General features: G+C 39.2%; 1 protein-coding gene across 2 annotated transcripts; it reads left to right on the top strand.

Annotated features, from left to right (window-relative positions):
- Positions 1-16: 16 nt before the first annotated feature.
- hmgcll1 (3-hydroxymethyl-3-methylglutaryl-CoA lyase like 1) lies at positions 17-13784 on the top strand. Of its 2 annotated transcripts, none has more exons than XM_073482185.1 (9): positions 17-105; positions 718-795; positions 1318-1425; positions 1800-1895; positions 2089-2237; positions 3266-3329; positions 3900-4088; positions 11929-12054; positions 12680-13784. In XM_073482185.1, exons 3-9 carry the CDS (start codon positions 1357-1359, stop codon positions 12782-12784), a joined length of 798 nt encoding a protein of 265 aa, XP_073338286.1. In that variant the 5' UTR covers positions 17-105; positions 718-795; positions 1318-1356; the 3' UTR covers positions 12785-13784. The 2 variants fall into 2 exon arrangements, with proteins under 2 accessions (XP_073338286.1, XP_073338287.1); XM_073482186.1 differs by having other exon boundaries at positions 36-97.
- Positions 13785-15623: the final 1839 nt, after the last annotated feature.

Raw genomic sequence — 15623 nt, 5'->3', positions numbered from 1 at the left:
CCGTAGTCTAGCAGGCTGAAGCCACCGGTACTTCTCTCAGGAGTTGGTGGAGATTAAATGAAAGAATTGCTGTGAAAGTTGGACCTACGTTTGTCAGGTAGACAGGTAAAAACGACGCTCCATGTCTGCTGAATATGAAAGGAGCTAACGTTATTGTGTGCAGACAGTTAACAGTTAGCCATAACAGCTAAATAAGCTGCCATGGATGTTAGCTTGTTTTGTTTTTCTGCTCCCTGGTGGGCAGAACTTGATGAAATAGGTAAACAGTGTTTGGTCTGTCAGGTGGGGTTTTCCTTGTAAATGTCACAGTGTGTCAGTTTAAGGAGTTGATTTAGCTAAATGATTTATGCAGGATATTCTTTCATCTGTTTTGAATGTAACTTACTGGACAAGTTTTTCTTTCTCATGAATTATGAGGTTCCTTGAAAAACACCCTGATCCTCAGAATATTCCTTGTGGTTTGTGTGGAGTTACACTTACCTTCCTCCCAAGTCTCTCCTCTCTCACAACACATCCCCTGAATTTGCATCTGAATGCCACGACAGGCTTATGATTTGGTTCTCAGGTTTCATCTGGCTTTGAGGTAGAGACAGTTGTTCATGTTAGAAACAACATGTCCCGGAGCATCCCACGCCCGGAGGATGACTGACTGCCTGTGCTCAGTGTTCTCTCGAGTGGTATTCATCTCTTGTGTTTCTCTTTGATATTGTTCCCCAGACCATTACAGGACACCAGTATCCAACATTTGTTAAAATAGTTGAAGTTGGGCCAAGAGATGGACTTCAAAATGAAAAGGTATTTACACTGTCAACCCAGTCACGACTTCCATTTATATTTATAGACACCCTTGTTTTGGATTACTGTACATGCTAATGCCGGGAAACTCCCACTTTTTCCGCATTTTTTGTACATAAAACAATCCATAACACATGGCTTGTGTGCCATAATTGCCGGGACCATATGTTTCACATTTTCTTTGAAATTGAATAGGAAAGATGACACGGCCTCTGGCTTTATTTTACCCTATTTAGCCTGTCACTGCTTGATCATTTCCTTATTGCACGCCTGCAGCTTTACAGATTGTACTGGATGCAGCAATAATTTTATTTACCACAGCCTGTTATTATGAGAGATGTTGTGTATTCTGCGAGAGCTAAAATGATTGAACGAGTGCGAGATGCAGAATGTGAATATAGATATTAATGTGACTGACAGGCAGCGCAGGAAGAACAATCTGCCAGATATCTGCATGTTGTACCCCCCGTCTCGTGTGGAATCAAATCCAGAAAGAGCTGTTTCAGTTTCATTGTTCCCCAGGAAATTGTTCCGACAGGGGTGAAAATCCAGCTGATAGACATGCTCTCAGGGGCAGGCCTGCCTGTGATCGAGGCCACCAGCTTTGTCTCTTCAAAGTGGGTACCGCAGGTAATAACTCTTCTTTGTGCACAGCAAAAGAGTGCTGAGTGATTTATTAGGCTCTCTTTCTTCTCTTCATAAGCACTGAGGAAAATCTGCTCTTCAAGTATCCTCTAACAGATGCCTTTTGGAAAGAGCATTTAAAGATATTCTTCATGCAGTCGACCTCACATTCCCTGTCGTAAATTCTGCCATTATTTACTTCATAAAGCTGAGCAAACAAAAACACGTCCCACGTGTTGTTTATACAGAGAAATGTGACATGAAATGGTAATTCTGTCCTTTATGGAATCTCTGCTGCTTTAAGCATGTGAAAACATTAGTGCAGGATGATGTTAAAGGTTTATTTTTCTACATCATATGTTTTCCCCCCCTTCATTCAGATGGCAGACCACAGTGATGTGCTCAGAGGAATCCAGAGAGCACCTCATGTCCAGTACCCTGTTTTGACACCTAACTTGCAGGGCTTCCAGGATGCTGTAAGTACTCATTTTTAATTCAGCATGATGATCTCTGCTATAAAACCATAACTGTTTACCCATGCTTGTCAATTTGAGTTAATTGTTGGCGCTGTAATCTTTTCTGCCACATAATTCCGGCACTTACGTAAGTGTGACTCAGACGCAGCGTTCAAAACCATTTTACAAGTTCATTTTTCTCTCCTCTTTCAAGGTTGCAGCTGGTGCTACCGAGGTGGCGGTGTTTGGGTCAGCGTCTGAAACCTTCAGTAAAAAAAATATTAACTGCTCGATTGATGAAAGCATGCTGAGGTTTGAGGAAGTCATTAACACGGCCAGAGAGCGACAGATTCCAGTGCGAGGGTGAGTGCTTTCTGTATTACTTTCACTCACTTACAATGAGTGAAAACACAAATCTAACGGTTTACTCACTGTCGTACGTTATTTAGATTTTTTTTTTTTTTTGCTCCAAATGAAAATTGAGAATGTAAATTGAGAACACTGCAATTGCTATATGTAGGATAAAACACACAAACCTGAAGTCCAGATGGACCAAACACAGTGAGTTACTGAATATAGTTGTGCCTTTTGTCACACATGGAAAAACAAGGCAATGGAACTATGACACGTGTTTCCTTAAATAATATGAGTCTCTCTGTCCATTAAGGATTAACACATTGGGAACACATCAACAGTGGATTAGTGTGCACTCAGTAGAGTGCATACCGCAGCCAAGGCCTAACCATCCCTTTTAATTCAATCAATCCTAATCTAATATAAAATAAAACATTTGAATCCTCTAGATAGATACCAGCCAGCTAAATGTGACACTTTTTTTAAAATCAGGATCCATGTGTTATTCCCTGAGAAATTTACCAAAGTGTCTATTCTGGGCCGGCACCCGTCCTCCATCCAAGTGTTATGGAAATCTGTTCTGTAGTTTTTGCGCAGTCCTGCTGACAAACCAACCAACAACAAAGCAACGAAAGGACACGCACAAAAACATAACCTCCTTGATGGAGGTAACAAAGGCAGAGAGTCAAGATCAGTATCACTAGAGTCTTTGATCTGTGAATTACATCTCATGTAAATCTTTTTGGATATCTCAATAATAAACAGATAAACCGCCAAAATAAAAAGGTCAATAAACACCTGACGACAGCAGATTGTGATTATTTGTGAAATAATCTGAAATTATTTCTAATTTTAAAATCATTTCTATTTCAGTGAATATGTCCTACATATAATCCTGTTATCAGGGATGGTCTGCAGCTTGAAGTTCTACATGCTACAGTGAATTGCTGCTGCATCCACAGCAGTTTTTTCATAGTTAATCAATAACATCAAATGCTACCAAATGTTCAATCTCACAAGCGTTGTCCTGTCTTCAGATATGTGTCTTGTGCCCTTGGATGCCCCCACGAGGGACACATCGAACCTTCCAAAGTTGCTGAGGTGAGATAAACCTTGAATATTCTTATTATACTACGTTTACTGAATTATTCAGTAGAGAAACACTGACACACACTGACACGGGTACACTACCACACAAACATTAGGCATACGGGAAGATTAAATTAGTTAAGCATCTACCACTGCCAGTTTTGTAATCATGCCCGTTCCTTGTAATCTGTCATGGTGGAGTGCATTTATTTCTTTTTTTCACACACACTGAATTTATGAGATGATGCTCATTTCATTAAACTACAAGAGAGCAGGCCCTTATCTCTGCAGTGTGTGTAATTTGCTGGGGAGGGAGTGGTGAAGTGGAGTGAAATGGCTCAAGCACTCACAGCCTTGTCTATTGTCTGTTCATTTTCAGGGCTTGTCATGTGAAGAGCAGAACAGATCTGTGTTGTTTTGTTTGCAATTAAGAGAGTTGTTTGAGTTCTTTGTTTTCCAACCACGAAAACACGTGTGCAAATAAACATTTAAAGAGTTTCAATTCAAACGTTTATCCTGTCATTTCAATGCCAAACATGAAATGATACTGTGATAAGCTTCCATTTTTTCACTATCCTTTAGGTGGCAAAGCGGTTATATGAAATGGGCTGTTATGAGATTTCCTTGGGGGATACCATCGGTGTTGGTACGCCAGGGTCCATGTTGAAGATGCTGCAGAGTGTGATGAAGGAGGTGCCCACCAGCGCCCTCGCAGTTCACTGCCATGACACTTACGGGCAAGCACTGCCCAATATCCTGACCGCACTTCAGGTAAGAACCCATCACAGAAGAAGTCGTGTGTTCAGGTAATATTGTAGTAGTTGGATAAGGTGTAAAAGAGGCCCTTGATGTTTCAGTTAGGACTTACCAAAAGGACTTTTGTTTCCCTGTAAGATAAACACATTTATTTCACACTTTAAGGATACAACCTCTGAGATGAACAATATTATTAACAGCAGGGCCCTGGGACACAAAAGACATAAACATTAACAATGACAGCAGCAGAGAGGAACAATGGTAACAATAATCAAGTGTTTACTCTTCAGAAAAAAATACTACTTACAGAATTACTAAAACAAGAGCTTAACCCCCAAACCCAGATCTATAACAATCTACCCATCTTTGAAAAAGAAATTGTGGCAAAAGACTACAAGTGCTGCTCTCTCTGCCAAGACTGTGCTGCCTTGTTCTGGGTGAGAGTCGCTCAAGGAACCTGGCATTTCTGGAAGCTTTTTCGAATGAAGGGGAACGGCTTCAGGACCGCTCCAACAGTTGGGTGGAGGGACCTGTGAATTCTGGGAAACGACGAGTAGGGAGCTTGAAAAATTCTCAAAACCTGGCAGATGACAAACAGATCCTTGAAAATAAAGTGAAGGAAAGCGCTGACATCTCTGCAAATTTGGTGAAGCAATGTGGGATCTCCGAGGAAGGAGAAATGTCTGAGGTCTCTCGGGGGGAAAAGAAAGACAGGAGCTGTGATAGCTCTGAGTGGACAGGTGCGAGTCACACCACGTATGTGAAGGAAAAACATCCCAACCTCTGTGTGAGGTATGTAATAAAGTGGCAGTACTGTAGAGGGATGACAAACACTGTCACAGGTAGAAGAGGAAATCCATTTACTTCAGATTCCCCCTCTGTGTGAGCACAAGGCAGTAATGCATCGTCTTCTTGATCCGGCACATCCTACCATGCTAAATATGTTCGACAGCTTTACTTTCTGCTCTCACAGTGTATTTTTTCGGGCACCTTCTCCCTCACATGCACATCCTTCAACTCATGATGAATACGAACACTCTTGCGAAGAACCGCAGACAGATTATGGATAAATGCCCAGCCTTTGCATCAATCAATGCTCCTACTCACGATGACAAGGAGAGGAGCAGCCAGATGTGGAAGCAAAAGTCGAATTGGTGATTCCTGTTCCAAGATATCTTTCAGCTTCCTCAAGGAACTGCCAACATTGTTGAGATCACAGGTCTTTTCTGAGGCTTTAAATCATTATTCCTGCTGGGGATAATCACATGCTAAGCTGCTCCCAGCCCATATATTTATTTTTTTTTGACAATTTTGAGGCATACGTTTCAGTGCATTCAGAAGAATCTTTTCTTCATTTTTAAAATGAGCAAAGGATAATGTGTGTTTATTTTCCACTTAAAACAGGCAGTAGGAAATTAAATTCTCATCAAAATCTTCATTTAGGCTGATTGCCATGTATTTTTGCCAAAAATACTGTTGTTATCCTCCACCCTGAAACAAATACCCTCATGTAGAGTATTAAGATGGAATGTAAAACAGTGTATCGCTGTCCAAACTTTTTCTGAAACTCACTGTACACCTGAATCAACCTTTCACTTTAATGACAATGTGTCTGTTTACGACATTATGAATGTGTCCTCTGTTGAACGAGTATTGAGCACGCACAAAACAAATGTGTAGGTTACAATGGGACACAGAGAAAACCAGGAGCCATCAGTCAACAAGGAAGAGGGGCATTAAGAAACATGATCTAAGCCTCCCCACAAAGCAAGATGATTCGCACACTGAGAAAAAAATTCCCAGAATCTTAATGAACATAAGATATTTCCAATGAGCCCTTCCAACACAGCACACGTGTATTGTAGTGAAGAAAAAAAAACTTCATGGACTATTACACTAATATGCTGCAAAGCTGTAATTAGGTTGTAAACCCCTGTGGAAGAGCTCTCATTGGGGCGTTTTTTTACTACTTTGCCCGTAGCGAGTGTAAAACTGACATAAATCCAGACATAAAGCAGAGGTAACGCAGATATGGCTGTATCAGTTCTCTGGAGCACATTGTCATTGCGGAGGAGGAAGCTCATTGGGGGCTGGGTGGGTCAGCAGATGTGAGGGGGGTCAGCACAAAGGCTCACCTATTCAGTGTCTGTTGGACAAAGCAACTGAGAGCTAGGTGGATAGAAGGGCCCTGGGGGGCTCCTAACTCATCTGTCGCTTGGCTGTTGAACTCTCTGACAATGCTGCGCTTAAAGGCCAGTGGAAAATGATCCTTTCATTCGCTCGCTGCTGAACGCGTGATGAATGGTGCTGCAGCTGCAGACCAAAGTCTAGAAACTTTGGTAGCACTTGTAAATATCTTGTGGGCAGGTGATAGTTATGCTTTGTGACTTTAACTGTAGTTTATTACAGTAATGTCATTAATTTACTGTTTCACACAAGAATAACAAAGGCTTAGTTTTAAGACCTGGGAACATTTAATCAAACTGGCAAGAGGCAAGTTTTTTTTTTTACTTATCATTATAAGTAATATTCTCTATGATGGCTAGAGAATATTGACACCATCAGCATTGAGATTGCCTTTAAACTGCGCTTTCACTGTGCAGTTCTGTCGACCACCGGGCATAAAATCTCCCAGGAAAAAGGAAGCAGTCTCCATTTTTAACCAAATGAATGAGCGAACTCGAGTTTTGTCCTGTGTTGTTGGTAGTTAGGTAGCGACTCTGTGGAAAAAGGAAACTATTCTGTTTTGTTTGCGACAGCAGCGCCAACAATAATACCACCTGGAAACATTAGAGATGTTTGTTTCCACTTCAGCTAAGAGTTACACACATACCGAAGACAAAGCACCTTAATGTTAACATTGGTACGTAAACTAAGTAGTTACCACATGTTTATATATAACACAATCATTTCCTGATATTTCATTTCTGAATTGACTAATGTACAAATATGAGGTACTTTACTTGTGTATTATATTTCTTCTCAACTACTGGCAGAGGCAGATATTGTACTTTTTACTCCACTACATTTATCTGACAGCTTTAGTTACTAGTTACTTTTCAGATTTTTCTGAGTTTTCTTACTCTTCCTGTCCAATGAAAACCACGTATCCCCAAATTTGGTCATTTGAAATTTAAAACATTCCTAAAAAAAAAAAAAACTAGGAGGATTAAGTGTTCTTTCATGGTTTGAGAAAATTGTCCGACGTTTTAAATTAAAACTATTTAAAAAAAAAAAAAAAAAAAAAATCCCTTTGGGATTTGCTGGAAATGCTTTGTCACAGAGCTGAAGACAAGGCTGTTTTTCTGACACCGTCAAAAGTTAACTTTTTAGAGATATGTGGTTCTCACAGGACAGCCGCGCTACGAACATATAATAACCTTATAGAACATGATGCATTGCTGTAGATTAAATGGCCCGACAGTATATAAAGTAGTTAAAATTAGAAAAACTTTAAGTATCTACAGCAGTAAAAATGCAACACACACATTAATGCAGCCGTAATATTAATGAAATGCATTATATGTAATAGTAAAACACATTTAATTGCACAAAGCCTACTTCTGCTTTTCATACGTAAGTTCATGTTAAAAAAACTTACATAGTTTTATTTTACTTCTATAGTTTAGCGTTTAGCTTAATTTGAATTTAGCTGTTAAGTTATGAATTAAATTCACCTTATTGATGAGAACTATGAAGAATGAATGCATGGTAGTTTATAGTATTATGACTACAGATAGCAGATACTTGGCCTCTAACTAAAAACACGATTCACTGTGTGTGTCTTTTTTAAAAGTTTTCAGATGTTAAACAGAAATTCACTGGACCGGAACATTCTTCAAAGTGGACTCTGTCAGGACCCAGAACCGCCAAAAATTATGTTTGGATTTACTCTAATATTGATGCTTTTATCTTGATTATCTCCGGTGCTGCTCATCTGCAACACTGCTCAACAACGTCCATGTGTAAAACAGCAGATATTTGAAAAGTTAGCTGTGACTGCGGATGGCGGAGTGAAAAAGCACAGAGGGACGGTGAAATTCCTCTGTGGATCATATTTAGGATGATTCATCACAGCTGCCCCGTGACCACAGAAAATAATAGCAGCCGGGAATATTTAGCCTACCATTTGCTCACCCATAAACAAGATGGAAATGAAAGATTTTATCATAGCTTTTCATTACTGTTTGCCAGAAGTCCACACCACCAACTGGGAGAGAAATGAATTCCCCCAGCGCTGTCAGCCCTGAGTCACCTCTTTTGTTCCTGATAAAGACATTCCTCAGTCTTTGTACCTTTTCTCTTTTTTTTCAGGAGGTCTGGGGGGGCTTTGTTACAAACCTACTCCTGGCAGGTCACACAATGACAACGTATGTACTTAGATTTCACAGGCTTGGCAAGGAAATGTATTTATTCTTACCTGCAATTTTGGTGTATTGTGTACAGCTGCAGCTGGGGAATACAGTCTAACCTGTTTGTGCTCACACACGAGTTCTCCGCTAACAATAACATTCATCTGTAGTGTTTTCTTTTGTCTCTGTCCAAGAAATGTTCAACCGTGACGGTCAATAACTCTGTTTTACTAACATTCAGGAACCTCTGTGAGTGTGTTGATAACTTCACTACAACATTGTTTTGATTTCATGTATTCGTATTTATCATTGGCAGATGTTAGGGTTAGGGTTAGTTCACTTTAACTTCATAGCATCATTATATCATGACTAGGGCTGAACAATATATCAAGGCAAATCACCTCTGCTCTTTCATATTTTAGATGTGGTTTTTGTTTTTTCGCAGCATGCAAGCTGAACCTTAAGATTTCAACACTGTTAACAATGTTGTCACTCAGTGGTTTTTCTGCCGCTGTAACCGTGCTGATTTTTGCCTACTGTGACATCACATTCATAGCCTTGTTTTTAGCTATACAGGTTATCTGGTGAAAATTCCTCTGTGGTTGTGCACTACATTTCATGGTTATACTTTACTTCAGTCTAATTAATTATTTATCAGGGACAACACAAATTAATTAACATCAATATGATGTAAAATGTTACAGTTTTGGCTTTAAGGCTAATTTGTACCTGTAGCTCCTGGGCAGGTGTATGTGATACTTTTAAAGCAAAAAAATAAAATGGAAATGATTTTAAAAATCCAACAAAACAAGACAGCATCAAGGCACATACAGTATAAAAGGATACACCACACTCTAAGTGTATCTAATAACCATTACAGAACAGACATGTGCAAGACTAAACATCACAAAGAACAACAGAAGTGTCATCTTTCAAACAAATGCTAAGGACACATGACACATACACACATGCATCTCTTCGCATCGTTTTTATTATAAAAAGTTAAAATAGATACTACTACTATGACTAAGAGACTAAACAGGCACGTTCAGCCTGGTCTGTGCCAATTTGCAGCTTTTGTACTGTTTTATTTTGTTTGTCTGGAATTATTTTAATCATTTCTGTCATAGTAGCAGGTCCAACCAGTTGAATTTCCTTTTTTTCTTTTTTGGTTTGTAATAAAGTTGAAATATAGTTCGACCTGATAGTGTTCTTTACTTACAGCCAACCACCCAGCTTCTGTCTGAACGTAAAGACGTAAAATAGACTGATTGTCGTGGTTGTTCTGCATTCATGAAGCTCAGTTATCCATGAAGAAGGTTCGTATGGAAGGTGAAAGACTTGATTATATAGTTCAGAATTTTTATGCTTAAATAAATCATGAAGTAAAAATGTCATTTATTTATTCTTTACATGTTTGTTTTGTCTATCTCCTAGCTGCCCTACAGTATCTGGGCTCTGCTCTCCAGTGGTAGGCTTATTTATGTGTTCCTGGGAGGAGGTGATATATGTGTCAGCAGTGGATCTATGACAGTTTCTTTCAGCTTCCCAGTTTATGTAGCAGTGGGCAAAGCATCACTGCTTCATATCCTTCAGTGAATGCACTCTCTCTCTCCCTCTCTCTCGCTCTGACGCAGTTAGAAAACCAAAATGGGAGCATGTCCATCTTCAGCCTCGTCCACTCAGAGTGGTGAATGTCAACAAGCTTATCCCGACTCATGCAAGGTTGAAAATGCACTGTGCCTTTACCCAGGAATGTATTGTTTTTACATGGCCACAGCTCACTGAATATGGCTTTTTAACACTGAGTGCACATCTGGTTTCTGGGCAGTGTAAGCCGAACTGAGCATTGGCAAGCTCGAGCTGCTGACCACCGATTCCTGCGTGATTAGCGTCCACAGGAACACGGCACGCTGCTGAAGGCTCCGTTTTGTTCCTCTCAGAAACAGTATGCTGAAGACCCCTGGCCTTACACGGTTAGCAGCTGAAAGCGAGAGGATTGGCATGGCAGATTACAACTCTGTGTTTATACTACAAAAAAATCCTGCCTAGTACAATATCCTGCTCTGGCTTTAACCAAGGTCTGGAAATCTCGTGCACTGCACACACCGGAGTAGATCTCCTCCTCCTTCTACCCCACCTCCTCCTCTTCGCTTGCCAACACAAACAGCAATTACGGCTGGCTCAGACAGCCACTGAAAGAAGTAGGTTCTTGTCTGGAGGAAAAGCAACCAATTAGCAGCATTGTTCAAAAAAAAAAAAAAAAGAAAAGAGGGTAATAGAGATTCTTTTAATTTAGCCTGCTTTGGTTCTGCTCCACGGGGTGAAAGTCCTCCACGACCCGATGCCACTGAGAGGATCAGCGTGTTAATTTTGTCTCACTGTGGGATCCTCTGACATCTGGCTCCGCCACGGAAGCTGGAAAACATCTTTAATATTCTCATGACGATCCCAGGGACATGTGGAAAACATCCCAAGACCTTAGTCTGTAATGACTCTGAAAAAGGTCTGGCTTCATAGTCTTTTGGTGTGAAAACAAAGTTTTTGCTCATGTTTAGGCTGTACATTTCCACGGCAAGAACTGCAGTGACATTCAATTAAATTCTAAAATTAATCCATATAAACTAATAAACTTATCTTCAAGCAGCACCATCAAAACAAAAGCATTAAGCTATCACTTTGATGAGCAGCATTTTAAGATGTTTTGAAAGCTGTCCAACTGAAGTGTTTAAATTCAGCAAAACAACTTAAAACGCATCATTGATTTTCATATGGAGGCCAGACACATTGTATTGTAGTCGGTAACAAACAAAACAAAAAACAAAAGCAAAAAGTTTCCCACAAATTGTTACAATTATGTTGATTGTAAGCAGCCAAGGAGTCAAACATAAACATAACAAAACAAAACAAAACTCAATGTATCTCTTGCAGGTGTAATATTGTTACATCTTTGTGCACCAGAGTACAGACACATTTCAGGTCATCAGTGAAATAATTTATGATATTAGTGATTATTTGTTGCACATTTAAAAAGTAATGTTACAATTCCTGTATTGTGGCAGGGCATAAGAGGACACCATCCATCCAGCCAAGGAAAAAATGTCTTCTCGATGTGGCAAAAAAGTGAATCCCCATGGTTAAAGGTTAGAGCAGTGCTGTACAAACATGAGTAACCAGGAGAATCAGAAACATATGAAATGTTCTGTTCAGCATTTATGATGTTCCTCTCATATGAACAAGGCCGTAATTATGTGTTGCTGGTGGTTGAAGCTGACAAAGAGGATGACTAAGCCATACTGCGGGACATTCTGTGCCCACTCATCTTTGAGACATAAGCCCGCAGTTCTCCTACACAGCTGTAAAACACGACCGCAGCGCTGGCAAGGCGCACTGCACCGGGCAGGACAATCCAACAAAACAAGGATCTTTGTTCCTGTGTTTTACCCGAGGTGAAGGAGCCTGTGTGGAGGTGCTGAATGCATCTGTTGTGCGTGTCCTTGCAGATGGGGGTCTGCGTGGTGGATTCTGCAGTGGCCGGCCTGGGAGGTTGCCCGTACGCTCAGGGTTCATCCGGCAATGTTTCAACAGAGGATGTTCTCTACATGCTCCATGGCATGGATATTGAAACTGTAAGCATGTCTCCACGGTGCACTTTGACACACCAGCTGTATTTTATGTCTGTGTAATCCCAACAGATCGACCAAACGCACACAACCTCTCAGAGGTCATTTACATAAACAGACGGCTCTGCAAACATACCACTCTGTAAATGTTTATTTTATAATATCAGTGGTTTTACACAACTTGCACAAGCCCACAGTCTTACATGCACCGTCTCAGGAACAATTTATTTAACAATTCCTACCCCTGCTGGTGGAGTGGTGTCCCTACAGTTTAGTTTTCAATCACCTGTTGCACACATACATGTTAATTCATGAGCAGCTGCCTTTAAGTGGACACCTTTTGTTTGTCTTACCCTCATTATTGCAAAATCACCATGCAGACATTGAATTTTCTAATCTCCGTACGTTAAAAAACGTGTCCTTCTTGGTGTTCTAACAGTTGAATGTATGAGCTTCACTTGAACTTAACAATAAACAGATGAAAGCAATAAAGGACGGTAGAAGAAGACATCACACACTACTATATCTCTGCAAAAATCTTGTTAGACACAGATTAGAGAATGTTTTTGTACTGTATGCATTGATACGTGTGTCAGGGATCTTTAACTATACATTAATGTCTTTCTTGCAGGGTGTGAACGTTGCCAAAGTCATAGAGGCCGGCGACTTCATCTGCAATGCTTTACGTCGCGAGACAAACTCCAAGGTCGCCCGGGCAAAAGGCAGGACACTGTGATTTGTTTCTGCAAAGAAATATACTTAACTGTCTGACTCTGTTCCCTTTAAAGTGCTTCCCCTCTTGTTGCTGCCTTCCGATTTGTTGCCTATGCTTCCGTATTTGAGACACGTTGGTCATAGTTTTCAGCTGTCAGAGGTATCTCATCCAAATAATCTGAACAATCATCAATTCAATGTTGTTTTGTGGTCCAAATCAGCTTCAAGTTCAGTTGCATACCTTTTTAATTAATTACTACATTGTGGAGTCAGTTCGGACTGAATGATCTTAAACTTTTTGGTTGGCTTATTTTTTTGCCTTGTATGGTTGGACATTAGAAAAGAGCAAGGACAGGTCATATTCCCTTGAAAATATCTAGAGGCAGATCACAGTCAAGATGGATGTATTGAATTGTGATAAAAGTTCAGAATGCCGACTTGAATTGTGAATACGTTCTACCAATAATACATTCATAAATTGTAATACCCTCTATTTTAAAACCTTCCGCTATTTATTTGGTTCTGACACATAACCTTTGTAAAGGTCAGCCACCTTTATTACTTTGTGTAGCCCAGTGGCCTTACAGCATAACACTGTACAATAACAGAGTCTAGTCTGCTTTGGCGACTAGCTGAACACCTGAGTTGATAAGCAGAGAAGACAAACTTCAAAAAGTTTGCTTTTTAAATATGAGTATATTTTTATGCACTTTGCTTCTCCAAAGACCTCTCCAGCTTTTTGATATTGTGCGAATAGCAATTGAAAAACATAAAAAAAAGATTAATCGCAAACTACCACAGAAATAGCTGTTTAAAAAGAGTCTCTGAAGAGTTTCTGGCCTCAGGTTTTGCCAAAGATCAATGCAAAAGTGCCCCTTGATCATTTTTTGTCATTAAAAAAAACTTTTACCATGACATAAGCTACCGTATGGGAGGATTGTCCGTCTCTGTGTGTGTAAAATCAAATGTGGTTGCATTTTCTCATGTCTGTTGACATCCTTCTGTGCTTTCTGTAAATATAATAAAACAGAACAATTCAAAATGGAATCTGGATTGTGATGGCATTTTATTTAAAGAAAGATAGCAAAGAATAAATGATGGGTATGTATTGTGCTTGAGAAAAATGCTCACATCTTCTTTCTTTATTTAGGTCATCTTAATCCTTCACCGGAGGATGAAGATGACCCAAAAACAGAAAAAGACCAAAAACATTTAATGAGGGGGTCTCTGTCCTGTCCTGTTTTCTATCCAGCTAGCTAATTGTTGTGGCAATCACCGCATATCCCTGTAGATAATCAGTGTAAGAATGGCAGGGTGACAGCTGACAGGTTGCAAACTGGGACTGAAAAAACTCTTTAATGAATAGAAAATAGGGGGAAAATGACACATTTGCATCAATATATTAAAATGTGATAGTTGCTTACTCACAAAGGTCCATCTTCATTACATATGCAAACACTTTTCCATCAAAAAATTAAACATTCAAATGCAATCACACATGTTTAGAGACACTAATTTGGGAAAACTGTTTGTAGACAGAGCGAAATTAGATGAAAATCCAATAATGAGCAAGCTAATGAGTGAAACTTTGGAAAATTAACCAACAAACATTCAACAGCATGAATGATTCGGAAGACAAAATAGTTTTAAGGAACTGCGGTAAAAAGCTGCCACAGTTTTGAATAAGAACCTGCATACTTATTCATCTCATTTTATTCTTACTCAGTGTGGCATCATTTAATCAAATCGGTTTCCTTCCTGCCGGGAAAGTTTTTTGAAAGTTCATGAACTTTCACCTCGGTCTGTTTCAGAGGCTGGGGATTAACATTTGACATAGTATTTCTGGCAGTGGGGTTTTATTTTCAGACTTGAAAGGAAATTAGATCCTGAAACAAATGACTAGAGGTGTGTTGACACCTTGAGCTAAAGCTGATTAAAAAAAAGGGGATTTTCATAAATCAACCAACTCAGTGTTGGTGGCCTGATTCATATTAATACAGTTGATACTTTTGCACTTCAGCTATAAAGACACACTGTAAAAAAAAAAAAAAAAAAAGTAATTGTAAAATCGATTGTGATAGTCTGGCAGCAGGGGGCGCCAAAAATACTGTTAAATAACTCTCGTGTAACTACATGATACTATAAATGTAACTACAGAATCAATCCTTCTTTTAGTGTGGATTTTCATCAATTTTATCTAAGTTAAAGGTGCACTGTGTAGTTTTGGGGAAGAAATTTTAATCAGAAGAGAAAGATATTTTTATGCCTAAACAAACTAAATAAACGAACTGTCCTTTATTCATGACTGAATGAAAAAACTGACCTTAAAGGACAACACAGTTTCATACTGTTTTACTTTGTTTATATGTGGCGGACCCCGCCACCTTTCTAGCTTCAAACAATGTTCTGGGGACCTTATTTTCCTCTGAGAACAGCTTGTTTATTCAGTTATGGAAAAGATAAATATTTCTGAGTCTGTATTACCTCGTTAATATCGTAGTCATTAAGAGTTTGATTTTCTTCTACAAAACTACATATTGCTCCTTTAATAAATGTAATTACAGTATTAACCTTAAAGTGAACATTTTAAATTAAAAAAATGTGATATTCACAGTTACAGATTTCCATGTTATTTTAAGTTGGAAATGTAATTTAGCAGTATATTTTCTGTAATTTTATGAATATTTTGTGTATTTCAGAAATACAGGGAAACTTTATAAAATAAACCATCTTCTTCATCTGAGTTTAGCCTTCTAGCATGCTAATACTTGGTACCCAGTATGAGCACAGTACAAGTCCAAAAACACTGTTGGTAATGTCATTATTTTGCAGTTAATTGGTTATAAACCAACTGGAGCAAT

Source organism: Pagrus major, chromosome 15, assembly GCF_040436345.1.
Source record: "Pagrus major chromosome 15, Pma_NU_1.0".
Lineage (NCBI taxonomy): Eukaryota > Metazoa > Chordata > Actinopteri > Spariformes > Sparidae > Pagrus > Pagrus major.
This window is presented reverse-complemented; position numbering and strand designations above follow the sequence as displayed.

What these genes read in the sequence shown, in the direction of transcription:
- hmgcll1 (XM_073482185.1), top strand. Translation starts at nt 1,357, where the DNA reads ATGCTCTCAGGGGCAGGCCTGCCTGTGATCGAGGCCACCAGCTTTGTC. An exon ending in TGCAGGGCTTCCAGGATGCT is followed by an intron (nt 1,896 to 2,088) that starts GTAAGTACTCAT and finishes TCCTCTTTCAAG; the next exon opens with GTTGCAGCTGGTGCTACCGA. An exon ending in CGACAGATTCCAGTGCGAGG is followed by an intron (nt 2,238 to 3,265) that starts GTGAGTGCTTTC and finishes TCCTGTCTTCAG; the next exon opens with ATATGTGTCTTGTGCCCTTG.